Raw genomic sequence first — 14,812 nt, 5'->3', positions numbered from 1 at the left:
CCCTGCTCTCTTCTTAGTAATATTTTGCTTCTGGAATTTCATGGGATGGTATGATATTTCTTTGTAATAATACATTTTGCTAAAATGAAACTTCCAGCTTTGGAATATATATAGTCTATATGGCAATGTCAAACTTGGTAGAAAGCTATTGGTAAAGTTATTCTTCTTACGAGGTATCAAAGGAGTAAGGTAATTTTTGTCACCACCAATTAAAAACTTTTACGAAACAGGACTGTTATAAAACAATTAAATAGTGCAAATGCACTAGTCTCCAGGAAGAAAGTCCTGGAGGAAATTCTGCTTATTAAAATTGCAATTTTAGTTTCCATTAAAAGAGAATAAGACAACAGAAGATGGGCTGGCAAGACAAATTATTTCTTAATGTCAGTTGAGCTTATTTCAAATGAGACAGCATATCTACACCAGGTTGGGTTCAGTACAATTTTGTCTCCTCAACTCATTTATCTAATTCAGTCATCTTGATTATGGCCTCATGGACTTCATTTTCAGAGAAAGAATTCTGTAACAAACAGCCCACACACATGCTGATTACTGCACAGTTAATTCTAATTAACTTGGGCATGAAAGGAGAATTTTGATAAAGTCCTAGAATACAAATAAAGTCTGCTTATACTAGGCTAACTTATATAAAAAACCCACAGCATAGTCTCCAGACAAAACAAGAGAGTCAAAGAGATCTAATTTAAAAAAACAAATGAGAAAATTAAAATCACAAATAATTTATTCTTCCGTTAGAGTTGATACAGTTTTAAATAGCAACAAAGTACACAGTGGTGGAAAATTGGCACAGAACCTAAAAGCGTTTCCATCACAATAAGGCTGTCCATGCTTTATGTGTTCAAACTTGATGTCCATTTTCTACTGACCATGTTGAAAAAAACCCTATTCTGACCTTAAAACACACACACTCTCTTTCATACACACACAGAGACACATTAAAATTTCTCCTTTTGATTACAGTATGTTGAGAACAGTACATTTTGCTTATTCAGATTTATCGCACCCCTTCTGTTTTGTTTCCAGTTAGAAGTGGGGAAAAAACAATTCAATTATAAAGAATATACCTTATTCCCTGGGCACAGGCAACTGTGATGAAAATAGCAACTTACCTTTGGGCTAGATCTTTTCAGATTACGCTTAAGTAACTGTGGTTATAAACTTCTCAATGCATGATTTCCTGCCCAATGCAATATCCCTGAAATTAGCTAAAACAATCAGGCACAGGACAGTCTCAAATATGATTAAGTATACCAAGCTAATAAACAAAGTGATCTGAAATGCAACCTCTATGCTTTTAATACAGATCATAATAAACATCATCAATAAGTGTTTTCCTAAACATCTCTATATTAACCAACATAAAAAAGGGAAAAACTTAGAAGTGTTCCTTCCTTTATAAATGGCGTTATTTCCAGTCAATAAAGGTTTGTAAAGTCTCCTGAACTATTCTTATTATATAAACCAATTATCCTTCTAATGTTAAAAAATAAAATTACCGAATCAACGTTGACTCTTCTTTGACATCATTTATAAAATGTTTTGATGTTACTTACTAAGTTCCCTGATTACTCAAACAAGGTAAAATTAACACTTTCACTTTCAGTTATTGCTCTTTTAGGAGAGGATTACCACTTCATTTACATGAAACTGTTAGCAAGATTCTTCAGATCCAACATGAAGTAATTCTTATTGCCTCACATTTTAAAACTGTATTATAAATGATCTTTTATAAAAAGGTTTTAACCCACAAAACTGGAAAGCTTTTAAAAAATGTCTTTTTACTTAAAACTGTATCACAGTGCCCTTGATTATCTAACACATAAAAGGGATCTGAATTTTCTCTAAAGAACATAACAGTGGACATATGGTGTGCTTTGTCTTCTCCCTCACCTTCAGCTTCACAGAACACCACTTTGAGACCAACACAATCAAGCATCCACCATGCTCCAATCCCCATTAACAGAGGACTTCTGATTCTGTCCAGTGCGTAGTGTACCTCCTTGCATATTCACCACATGAAATAAACGTAATATACAAAATATTGCTGCTGTAAAAAGTGTACATTTCCCTCTTCCCCTTACAAAAGAATCTGTGGAAAAGTATTAAATTCCCTTAACCTTCATAAACATACAAAGCTGTTCACACCTTTCAGTCTGTAACAGTCCATTTGAAATACTGTTCCGAAATCATTGCAAATTGGTTATGTCATTCTATTTTCTGTCCAATGTTGCCATCTAGAGTAGACATGTGAAATCAAGAGTATTTTTGCACTACTGAAGCCTTTTATAACTAAGCCACAAAGGCTGTTTACTGATGAAACAGCCACTTATCCACAAGGTTTTTCCAAAAACTAGATGGAATGGAAGGGTCTCTTCACAGGGAGGTGTCCACAGTGCTGAGGCGACAATATGGCTGCTAACAGATTCTGGCTATTGGAATGTAAGTACTTTTCACTGCTGGTAATTCCCATACTGTCCCTAAAAGATAAATTTAAAAATATAATTAGATCATAGGTTGACCGTAATAGTTTGGCACAGAAAATTACAAATCAATCTTAACACTGTCATACTACAAAAGCAACTACAATTACAACAAACAAAAATTGTTACATATAATATTTAGGTACAGAGTATCTCTGTAATTTCTTCTGATATTACAGTCAACTGCAAATGGATTTCAAAGTCTATGAGCCTAGAACAGCACCTATCAGAGTGAGAACTCAGATGTTTGGTGAATTTTATTGAACTGAATCAAGAATGAGTGAGAAGTTCTGGTTCTAAATGCTGGCATAGCATATACTAGTGTGTCAATTATATTCTAGTACAACAAGTTTGTGACTGTTTAGATTATTATAGTGACTTATGAATTAACATCAAGGGTATTTGGGATAAGTAGCAAGGATGGAAAGATATTTGGGAGATAAAGGAAAAAGAACCTTCTAGCCACACTATGGAATTTGGGCCTCTGCCCGAGGCCAATGAAGTATTCGCAGAGGTATTCAGACAGGCAGCTAGTACATAAAATCAAAGAAAGATTGTTTTTGATTTTGTTGCTTTTAGTAAGGTAGACCTGAAGGGCCTGTAGGCTGACAGGAAGGGAAAGAAAATGAAACACAGGTATAAAAGAGGTAATGAATGAAGTAACAAAATTCTACAAGGGAGGTAAACAGTGTCCAGTATACAACCGTTAAGGCTAGCTTTTGGAGAAAAGGAACATCTTTTCCTTCAAAAGAGAAGAAAGGTAGAAGAAAAGAGGAATGTACTAGAAAAAATTTATTTTAATAACAAAAATGTCTTAAATGTGTTTAAAATAGATGCTCATAAAAGCACTTTGGCACATAATCAGTTAACTGTTTCCTTTGGCTAAATATCCCCCCCTCCAAGTCAAATTAACTATTTTATATCAAGAAAGTATTCTTATAGTTGAAATCCTTCTGTACAATAAGAAATAGTACCCTAAAAGTTTACACTTCCACAGAAGTAAGATATACTTGAAAATCTGTTGAATACCACTGTATCTAATGGAATAATGCACTATAAATAGAATTAAGGTATTTTAAAAATATTGATGTATTTTACATAATTATATTCAGAAAAATTTAAAGTCAATGCTCATCCTGAAATATCTGTAGGTAAGATTTGCTTTAAAATACTCAATAAAATAGGGTGTGGGTATATAAAACAACATTGGTAAAATGCCGATAATTGTTGGATTTGGTTGGTGGGTACACAGGGATTCATGATGCTCCTCTTTTTGCTGTCTTTGTTGAAAAATTCCTATAATACCAAGTGTAAAATAAGAAATGCTTAGCATACAGGAACTTACTATTCAATTGTTACATTATCTAAATACTGAGTTTAAGTCCCAACTCTACTGTTGCCTTTTCATTTGAGCCTAAGGAAAGCTCTTTGAGATTCAGTTTCTTCACCTATAAGGTGGGACTGTAACATACCCATCCCTGGCTCTCAATTTTCTTTCTGTTTAAGGTTACACTAGTTCTACCTCATTTATTTGTTAGGACACTTAAATAAGAGAGGACATGAGAAAGAGCTTTCAAAAATTATAAAAAAGTATAAATAAGCAAGTCTCAATGCTGGAAGGAAATGCTCCCACAGTGAGTATGTGTGATGAGATATTAATGATGAAAGCGAGTTGCACATATTATGAATGACGTGAAAGCAGGAAAGGTTAAGAACTGGTGTGCTATATAAATAAAAGCTATAATGTATCTACTATAGCATGAATTACTTGATGATAGGGACTAGGTCTAATCCATTCTTAGGCCCCAAGTATTGAAGAGTGCCTGACACATAAGACTTCCTCAATAATGTACACCAAATATGATATTCAAGCAATTACAAACATTTATTGAGCAAATACTATATGCTCATCACCATAATAAATTTGAAAAACAGGAAAGGTAAGACTTACAAATAAATAAAGGATAATTGCAGAACAAGGTCTACAAGAGTTCAGAAAGGAAAAGGCTATCCGGCTAAAATAATTTGAAAAATATTTCAGAGACTGTGAGAGCATTAAGAAAATAGTAAAATTTGAATGGCAGAGAAAAGAAAAAGGGGCACTTCAAATAGAAGAAACAGCTAAAGCAAAAGAATGGAGAAAAAATAGGTAAAAAATGTTTAGGGAATTGGAGAGTAAAAAAGAATATACAATAATCAGGACTAGAAGCTATTGATTATTTGTTAACACAGAGCTTGAAGTAATGGATACGATAAGTCTGGCTAATACCAACAATAGCCGACTCTTAATATATCTCAATAACTTAATATATCAATAATATATCTCAAAAACAATATATCTCAATAACTCGTACCATGTGTCAAACACTGTAACAAGTGCTTTGTGTCCATCTGTTACCTGTGCAGTAAATGTGATTTCCATTTTATGAAGAAATTGAAGCACTGATAATTTAAGTAACTTGACCCACACCGGATCACTTTGCTAGGACAAAATCAAATCACAAGCAAGCCTAAAAAAATACTGTATATCTGTGACCATTAGCAAATTCCAGGGTTAAAAGTATGGGTTTGGGAAGCAGAAATCAATGTCTAGTTTTAACTCTACCACTTACCAGTTTCTTGTCCTTGAGGCAAGCTATCTACCTTCCTTTTCTTGACTGCCTCATCCAACAAGTGAGGATAATCATGATTTCTGCTTCAAACAGTTGCTCAAGAAGAAAAGCACGACAGCACTCTGCAAAGTGCTGGTGTGGCTGGAGGCAGGGGCGCCGTGAAGGGCCCAGTCCCTGGGTCTTAGCCACTCAGCACTGGCTGTCCAGCTTGGCCCTGCTTACCCGTCATCTTGGGTGGATCACTCCAACTCTCTAAGCCTCGGCTTCTCTCTCTCTCTGCTCCTTCAGTTTCTTTGTTTGTAAATTACAAAATTCCTCTGACTGGAGTAAAGAATAAGTGGGAAAGGAGGCAAGAAGACAGCATGGGAGGATCCTTCATCCCATCATGAACTTAGGAGATGTTAATGGTCTAAACAAAGATAAGGCAGTGGTCAGAGAGAAGTGGATGGATTCAAGAATGTTGAAGGAAGTCAGGCTAACAAGATTTTGTCATTTATTAGATGGGGAGAGGGAGGAAGACTTAAGCATCAAGTGTGGCACATGGCATTCTAGCTTGGCTATAGTGCCCCTCTCTCTAAGAGAGAGCATAGAAAGGAGGAATGTGTGGGTACAGAAACTATGAATTTGTTTTGGTTATGTGAAATTGATGTGATATTTCCAAGTGCAGGTGACTACTAGGCACCTGACTTTCAGAAGAGAAAGTCAGACTAGAAATAGAGATTTGAGAGTCAACAGCATGGTAAGTTAAAACCATGTGCGTAAATGAGATTTTCTAGGGAGTGTATGGAGTGAAGAGTCCCTAGACTGAGCAATAAATTTCTTTCTTTCTTAAAAGTATTCTGTCCCAATACTTTTTAGGGGTTTCTTTCTCTGTTCTTACAATCACCATTCAAATTTAGTAAGTGAAGGCCCTACATATTCACTCACCAATATTTATTGACTACTCAATGTGTTCTACTAGGTGATGGAGACTCAACAATGATAAAAAACAGATGTGGTGATGTCTTTAAAGAACTGACATCCTAGGGGAAGAGGGTATGATAATAAACAATAACTACATAATCTGTCACATGGAGATAAATGCTATGCTGAAAAATAAAAGCATCTAACACCATATTTCATGAAATTTTCCTGCTAAGATCAGGAACAAAAAGCAGGGCTGTCCCCTCTCACCACTCTTTTTCTACACTGTACTGAAATTCCTAGTTTATGCAATAAGAAAAAGAAACAAAGGTAAACAGACTGGAAAAGAAGAAATAAAACTGTCTTTGTTCACAGATGACATGACTGTTTAGGTAGAAAATCCCAAAGAATCAACCAAAGAAACTCCTGAAACTAATGAGCAAGGTTGCAGCATACGAGGTTAACACAGAAAATTCCCCTATACACTAGCAATGAATAAGTGCAATTTGAAATTAAAAACAATACCATCTACATAAGCACCCCCCAAAATTAAATATTTAGGTATAAATCTAACAAAATATAGAGAGAGAACCGTATGAGAAAAACTAAAAAATTAATGAAAGAAATCAAAGAACTAAATAAATGCAGAGATGTTCCATGTTCGTGGATAGGAAAATCAATATTGTTGCGACGTCAGTTCTTCCCAACTTGATCTAAAGATTCAACACAATCCCAATCAAAATCCCAGCAAGCAAGTTATTTCTGGATATTGAAAAAATAATTCTAAAATTTATATGGAGAGGCAGAAGACCCAGAATACCCATACAATATTGGAGGAGAAGAACAAAGTCAGAGGAGTGACAATATTCAACTGCAAGACTTAATATAAAGCTACAGCAATCAAGACAATGTGATATTGGTGAAAGAACAGAAAAATAGATCAATGGAACCGAACAGAGAGCCCAGAAATAGACCCACATAAATATAGTCAACTGATCTTTGGCAAAGGAGCAAAGGTAATACAATAGTGCAGAGATAGCCTTGTCAACAAATGGTGCTAGAACTGGACATCCGTGTACAAAAAAATGAAATTTAGACACAAATCTTAACAATTAAGATTTTCTTCATTCAGAACATAAACTCAAATAGGACCTTTACCTAAATGTAAAACAGAGAACTATAAAACTCCTAGAAGATAACATGAAAAAAAATGTAGATGACCTTTAGTTTTGGAGTGACTTTATAGATACAACACCAAAGGTGTGATCCATGAAAGAAATAACTGATAAACTGGACTTCATTAAAATTAAAATCTTCTACTCTGAGAAAGACAATGTCAAAAAAATGAGAAGACGAGCCAAGAAGACAAGGCAGTATTTGCAAAAGACATGACTGATAAGGACTGTTATCTAAACTATGCAAAGAACTCTTACAACTCAACAATAAGAAAATGAACAACCCTATCAAAAAATGGGCCAAAGACCTGAACAGACGCCTCACCAAAGAAGATATAAAGATGGCCAGTGAGCATACTGAAAAGGTGTCTACATCACATGTCACTGGGGAAATGCAAAATAAAACAACAATGAGATACCCCATACACTTACTGGAATGGCCAAAATTCTGAACACTGATAACAGCAAATGCTGATGAGGATGTGGAGTTAACAGGAACTCTCATTCATTGCTGGTGAGAATACAATATGGTATAGCCACTACGCAAGATAGTTTGGCAGTTTCTTACAAAACTAAATATACTATTACCATATAATCCAAAAATCATGCTGACTCCTTGGCATTTATCCAAATGAGTTGAAATTTTATGTTCACACAAAAACCTGCTCATGGAAGTTTATAGCAGTTTCATTCATAATTGCCAAAACTTCAAAGCAACCAAGATGTCTTTCAATAAATGAATGGTATATCCAGACAACAGGCTACTATCCAGTGCTAAAAAGAAACACTTTATCAAGTCATGAGAACACTTTAAATGCATATTATTAAGTGAAAAGCCAATCTGAAAAGGCTACAAACTACATGATTCCAAGTGCATGACATTCTGGAAAAGGCAAACTATGTAGATCAGTAGGAAGGATAGAGGGATGAATAAGGGGAGCACAGAGGATTTTTAAGGAAATGAAACTCTTCTGTATGATATTATAATAGTGGATACAGGTGATTATATATTTGTCAAAATGCACAGACTGTACAACACCAAGAGTGAATCTAATGTAAGTTATGGACCTGGGGTGGTAGGTTTATTGATTATAACAGATGTACCACTAGGGTGTGGGATGTTGATAATGGAGTAGGCTATGTATGTGTAGGGGTAGGGAGTAAATGGAAACTCTCTGTACTTTCTTCTCAATTTTGCTGTGAATGTAAAACTGCTGAAAAAAAGGTCTATTTTTTAAAAATTAAGTAGGTTTCTGGTCAAGACAGATTTATACTCCAGCCTGAAAAAAAACCCAGGGCTTCCCTGGTGGCACAGTGGTTAAGAATCCGCCTGCCAATGCAGGGGACACGGGTTCGAGCCCTGGTCTGGGAAGATCCCACATGCCACCTGGTGCCCGTGCGCCACAACTCCTGAGCCTGCGCTCTAGAGCCCACGAGCCACAACTACTGAACCCGCATGCTACAACTATGGAAGCCCACGCACCTAGAGCTCATGCTCTGCAACAAGAGAAGCCACCACAATGAGAAGCCTGCGCACCGCAACGAAGAGTAGCCCCCGCTCGCCACAACTAGAAGAAAGCCCATGTGCAGTCATGAAGACCCAACACGGCCAAAATAACCCCCAAAACTACAAAAAATATATGAAGTACTTGTATTCAGGACACAGGACAGAAGGTAACAAAGAACAGCAATCTGTGAGAAATGGGAAACAAATGAGGCAAGCACTCTGATTACTGCATCTTACTGCACTGAGAGTTTCCACACTGCAGCATATGGAGAGGAAGTGAGGCTGGGTCTGAGGTAAGGAGATAAAGCTTAGAGTCTGAAGAGAAAAAAAGGAGCTAGAGTTCACAGGCCATAGTACCAAAGAGGAAAGAAATGCACAGAGAAAAGAAATGCACTGTGGAGATCTGCAGAGGAAACCTCCTGAGTATTCAGCATAGCACTGATATGCAAATGCATGCAACGAAAATACCCAAGTCCCAGAAAAGAAACACCCCAACGGATTAGAGGAAACAATTCCTGCACTCACAGAGGAATGGAAATAGTGTTTATTCCCACCAGCCAGAGTGGAAAACCTCATAATTCCAGGGCATTGGGTTGAGTACCCAAAAGAGTCTTAACTTACTAGTGGGGATATTTAGCCCAGGACTAAACACTGTCTGGTCCTGCCTAACAAATCTTAAAAGCAATCCCCAAAAGATCAAGCTGTTTTCAAATTACTAAACTGCATCCCAAAACAAAACTCAAAAATGTTTGTAGGAATACAAATATATCCATCACTCAACAACGAAAAAGTAATATTTGCAATTTCTGGCATTTAATCAAAGATCACTGCACATGGAAAGGATGAGGAAAATATGACCCAAAGCGAGGAGGGAAAAAAAACAGTAGATCAGAACTGGCCCAGATGTTAGAATTACCAGAAAAGGATATTAAAGCAGTTAACGTACTTATATCCCTCATGTTCAAAACTTGAGGCAGAGACATGGAAGATATGAAAAAGACCCATATCAAACTCCTGGAGATGAGAAATACAATGTCTGCAATGAGACACATCTGGGAGTGGATTAAAAGCTGGTAAGACAATGAACAAGAAAAGATTAGTGGACTTCAAAACACAGCTACAGAAACTACCCAAAATGAAACAGAGAGAAAAAAAAGAATTAAAAAATTAAATAAACAGAGGATCACTGAATTATGGCACAACTCTAAGCGGTCAAATACACATGTAACTGGAGTCTGGGGAAGAGAGAGAGGGGTACAGGTGTAGAGAAAGGAAAAATATTTGGTCAGAATTTTTCCAAATTTGATGAAAACCATAAAGTCACAAATTCAAGAAGCTATACAAACCCCAAGCATAAGAAAATACTCAAATAATTTGATAAGGGGAAAAATCTTAAGAACAGTCAGAAAAAAAAAATACACTAACAGTTTATCACCAGAAGACCTGCATTACAAGAAATCTTAAAAGGAAATGCTTCTGGCAAAAGAAAATGATACCAGATGGAAATATGGATTTATCATAGGAATGAAAAGTACAAGAAACAGTAAATACATTAGTAAATATGTGACTCTTTTCTAATCATTTAAGTATCTTTAAAGGATAATTGATATTTTAAACAAAACTAATTCCACATACTATGAGGTTTGTAACATATGTAGAAGTGGAAATTATAACAATAACACAAAGGTTGAGAAGAAATGAAAGTAAACTATTATACTTTATATGAAATGGTATAGTATCACTTAAAGGTACTGATACATGATACAATATGGATGAACCCTGAAAACATTATACTAAGTGAAAGCAGCCAATCACAAACACCACATATGCATGACTCCACTTAGCCTAAATGCTCAGAATAGGAAAATCCATACAGACAAAAAGTAAATCAGCTATTTCCTAGGGCTGGGTGTTTGGAGGGAAATAAACATACTTAAAAACAAACAAACAAACAATGGTACATCTTAAAATGATGAATGGTATGTGAATTATGTCTTAAAAACGATTTTTTAAAAACAGAAAAAAATTCAAAATAAGATAGAAAATGAGGAAAAAGGACAAAGAACAGAAGGGACAAATAGGAAAAAATATCAAGATGACAGACTTAAACCATTATCCATATTCACGTTAAAACATAATGTTCAAACCCCCTCCATTAAAAGGCAGAGATAGATTGGGTAAAAAAAAAAAAAAAACCAAAAAAACCCAAGTCCTAAGTATACGCTGCCTTCAAGAAACAATTTAAACATAAAAATACAAATGTGTTAAAAATAAAAAAGATTAAAAATATATTATCATTCTAGTACTAATCCAAAGAAAATGATATTACTATTAGACAAACAGATTTCAGAGCAAACAATATTACCAGGGATAAAGAGAGTTATTACATAATGATACAGGAGAAAATTAATCAAGACATAAAGATCCCCAAAACATATGCACCTTAAAAAATGTAGCACTGGGACTTCCCCGGTGGTGCAGTGGTTAAGAATCCGCCTGCCAATGCAGGAGACAAGGGTTGGAGCCCTGGTCCGGGAAGATCCCACATGCCGTGGAGCAACTAAGCCTGTGCGCCACAACTACTGAGCCTGCGCTCTACAGCCCGCGAGCCATAGCTACTGAGCCCATGTGCCACAACTGCTGAAGCCCTCACGCCTAGAGCCCGTGCTCTGCAACAAGAGAGGTCACCGCAACGAGAAGCCCGTGTACCGCAGCGAGGAGTGGCCCCTGCTCGCCGCAACTGGAGAGAGCCTGTGCGCAGCAACGAAGACCCAACGCAGCCAAATAAATAAATAAATAAAAATTTTTTTAAAAGTCACATTAAAATACATGAAGCAAAAATGAATAGAACTGCAAGAAAATATAGACAAACACACAGATATAGCCAGAGATTTAATATTTAGTATCCCTTTCTCAATAACTAATAGAACAGAAAATCAGCTAAGTCATAGGAGACTTGAACACCACTATCAAGCAGCTTGATCTAACTGACATTTACAGAACATCCCCACAGACCATATTCTGAGCCATAAAAGAAGTCTCAATAAATGCAGAAGAATTCAAGTCATATCAAGTATGTTCTATCAAGATGATGAAATTAAATGGGAAATCGGTAACTGAAAACTATCTGGAAAATCCCCAAATATTCAAAAACTATACACTTCTAAATAACTCTTGGGTCAAAGATGAAATCAAAAGCGAAATCAGAAAATATTTTGAACTGACTGCAAATAAAGACACAACAGAAGAGGGAGCGGTAAATACAAAGGTTCTGAGGGAGAAACATGCTGGAAACAGGCCAGTGTGACTGAAGCAGAATGAATGAGGGCGGCTATAAATACAGAGGTGAGGTGGTGGGGTAGGTGCTGGGGACATGAGCTGAGCAGGGCCTTCTAGGCCATTATATTACTCTGGGTGGGAATGAAGTCGAAACACGGTTATGCGCAGAGGGGTGGCCTAATCTGACTGACGTTTTTAAAAGATCACTGTAGGTCCTGTGAGGAGCACATCCTGTAGAGGAGCCAGGAGGAAGCAGGAAGACCAGGACGGAGGACAGTGCAACAGTCCAGATGAGTGAGAGTTATGACTGTGACTTGGGTAAGGGCAGGAAGTTGTGAAAAATGACTATAGATACGGCATGTATTTTGAAGGAAGAGGGGATGAGATTTGCTGGCTGACTAGACGTTTGATTTGCAAAAAGAAGGGAGTCTAGGATGACTCCGGGTTTTCCGCCTGAGGAAGTGGAAAACTGAGCTGCTGTTCACGGAGATGGAAAGACTGACCCGGGGCGGGGGGGCGGGGGGAGAGGGGGGCCCGCAGCCCCTAACAGGGTTCTCTCCCAATGCCCCTCTTTTAATTCATCCTGCATACTGCTACAAGAGTCACCTGCCTAAACACCACTATAATTAGATTTCTTTTCCATTGCCTTAACTCTCTTCAAGTGTTGAACTACTTTCCCTAAAACGAAGAAACCAACAGGTGTTTGGGTTGGGGGGATCCATGAGATAGATGTGGGGAGGCTACTAACACTAGAGTAGCTAGAATGGTCCCCTCCTCATAGCCTTTTCCAATGGGGAAGAAGATGTGTCTGGCAACTACCCCAACATCATGGGTCTTTTTCTACTGTATGGTCCCAAAATTCCTGAGAACTTTAAAGGGTGGAATAATTATCATGATAAAAGAAGAAACATATTATATATCTATCATATATGCCAGCCACTGCTATATACTTTAGATACATCATTTAAAACACTTTAAAGGCTCCACATTGTTATCAGGATAAAGCCCAAGTTCCCCAACATGGTTTATAAGAGCCCTCCTAATCTGGCCCCAATTCATCTCTCCGCTCTTGCCTCTTCTTCCCCACACTCCTGCTTTACTGAGCCACACATCTTAACATGAGTCCTTTGTGGGTGCACTTCTTTCTGACCAGAATATCCTTCTCTCCTCCACAACCAGCTGGCTAATACCTACTCATCCTTGGGCTCTCGCACTTATATAATACTTCCCAAGGAACACGTGTCTGGGTTAGAAGCTCCCTTCCACAAAAATCTTGCCTTTCCTCATCCAAGTACTTCTCACACTATGTCGTATCATCTGCTTACTTGTCTGTTCCCACCAAGACTCAAGTTCACAAAGGCAGAGTCCATGTCGATCTTATTTCCCAATATAGCCCCGTCTTAGGTACTTGGCATATAAATGTTGCTCGAGAAACATTTGCTTAAGGAATGATGTTAAGTTTGGGAGACTTAGAAATATGTTGATTTAGAGAGAAAATGATGAAGCTGAGGAAAACGACAAGACATCCAAAGAGAGATGTTCTGCTCACAGCTGGAAAAATGGAGCTGAAGTTGGGTTGAGAAGAGTAGGCTAAGGATACTGAAAATGTAAGACAGGGTGAATATAGAGACTGGGAAAAACACTAAGCCAAGGATTGATACCTGGGGAAAAGAAAGATGAGAAACAAGTAAAAAATAAAGGAGGAATCACTGAAAATGTAAGAGGAACAAAATAGTACAGTAATATAGAAGCTAAAGAAGACCACTTAAGAATGAAGACAGGAACAGGTGTCAAATGCTACAGTGAAGTCAAGGAAGATCCAGATAGTTGCTCCATGAGCCATAAGGACCAGGTCTGTTTTACTCATCTAGGACATAATATAGTATCCAGCACACACAGAAAATTAATAAATATTTGTTGAATTAGGGAGTAAAGGACCACTTTTCAACAGTTAACCTGTGGATGTGAAGGAGCCTACGTTTTATCTGCTCAGGGATCTTGTCCTTAGATACTCACTAGTCAACACTTATTTTACTTTTAAAATTTAGATAAAACTTCTGCCTAATCCTTTGATTTAGTTCTAGTGTATTTTTTTTTAGTATTACTTATCTGTCCATACTTTTTTTTTTTATTAAATTAATTAATTTATGTTTGGCTGCATTGGGTCTCTGTTGCTGTGCACAGGCTTTCTCTAGTTGCGGCGAGCGGGGGCTACTCTTTGTTATGGTGGGCAGGCTTCTCATTGCAGTGGCTTCTCTTGTTGCGGAGCACAGGCTCTAGGCGTGCAGTCTTCAGTAGTTGCAGTACAAGGGCTCAGCAACTGTGGTGCACGGGCTTAGCTGCTCCGCGGCATGTGTGATCTTCCCGGACCAGGGCTCAAACCCGTGTCTCCTGCACTGGCAGGCAGATTCTTAACCACTGTGCCACCAGGGAAGTCCTGTCCATAATTTTAAGCCTCTTATATCTCGTTTATTTTTTCCACTTAACTAGAACGTGTCAGTACAGGGGGTTGTAGACTTAAGAGAGCGTCAATGAGCGAGCTGCTTATGCCTTAGAGTCTAATCAGCACTGCATACGCGTTGTTTCTCAAACCAGATCATCCCCACTGGTCCTGGAACCCTAACATTAAAAAGTAACCTATTTTAGGTAGCTTAAGCGGTGAAGAGATCAGATTCTCCTCACTAGAAAGTCATCAGACAAACCTGAAATCAATTAAAAAAAACCTGCCAACATAATAAATCACTTTAATAATAATTTAGAGTATGTATGAGAAGATTCACAGAACAATGACTGTGGCACAGATTATTAAGTCTGAGAAATTTACTGATAAAAAGA

The 14,812-nt window shown here is 37.3% G+C and overlaps 1 protein-coding gene across 6 annotated transcripts in view; it reads right to left on the bottom strand.

The window, feature by feature from the left end:
• Positions 1–724: 724 nt before the first annotated feature.
• Positions 725–14,812, bottom strand: part of SS18 (SS18 subunit of BAF chromatin remodeling complex) — an 83,454-nt gene continuing 69,366 nt past the window's right edge. For all 6 annotated transcript variants that reach the window (XM_082355536.1, XM_082355537.1, XM_082355539.1 and 3 more), the window contains one exon: positions 725–2,498. In XM_082355536.1, coding sequence (XP_082211662.1) covers positions 2,437–2,498 — 62 coding nt within the window. In that variant the 3' untranslated portion in view covers positions 725–2,436. The remainder of the gene's footprint in view (positions 2,499–14,812) is intronic.

Source organism: Balaenoptera borealis (genome assembly GCF_965194805.1).
Source record: "Balaenoptera borealis genome assembly, chromosome: 14".
Classification (NCBI taxonomy): domain Eukaryota; kingdom Metazoa; phylum Chordata; class Mammalia; order Artiodactyla; family Balaenopteridae; genus Balaenoptera; species Balaenoptera borealis.
Note: the sequence above shows the minus strand (reverse complement) of the source record. Positions and strands in the feature narration are given on the sequence as shown.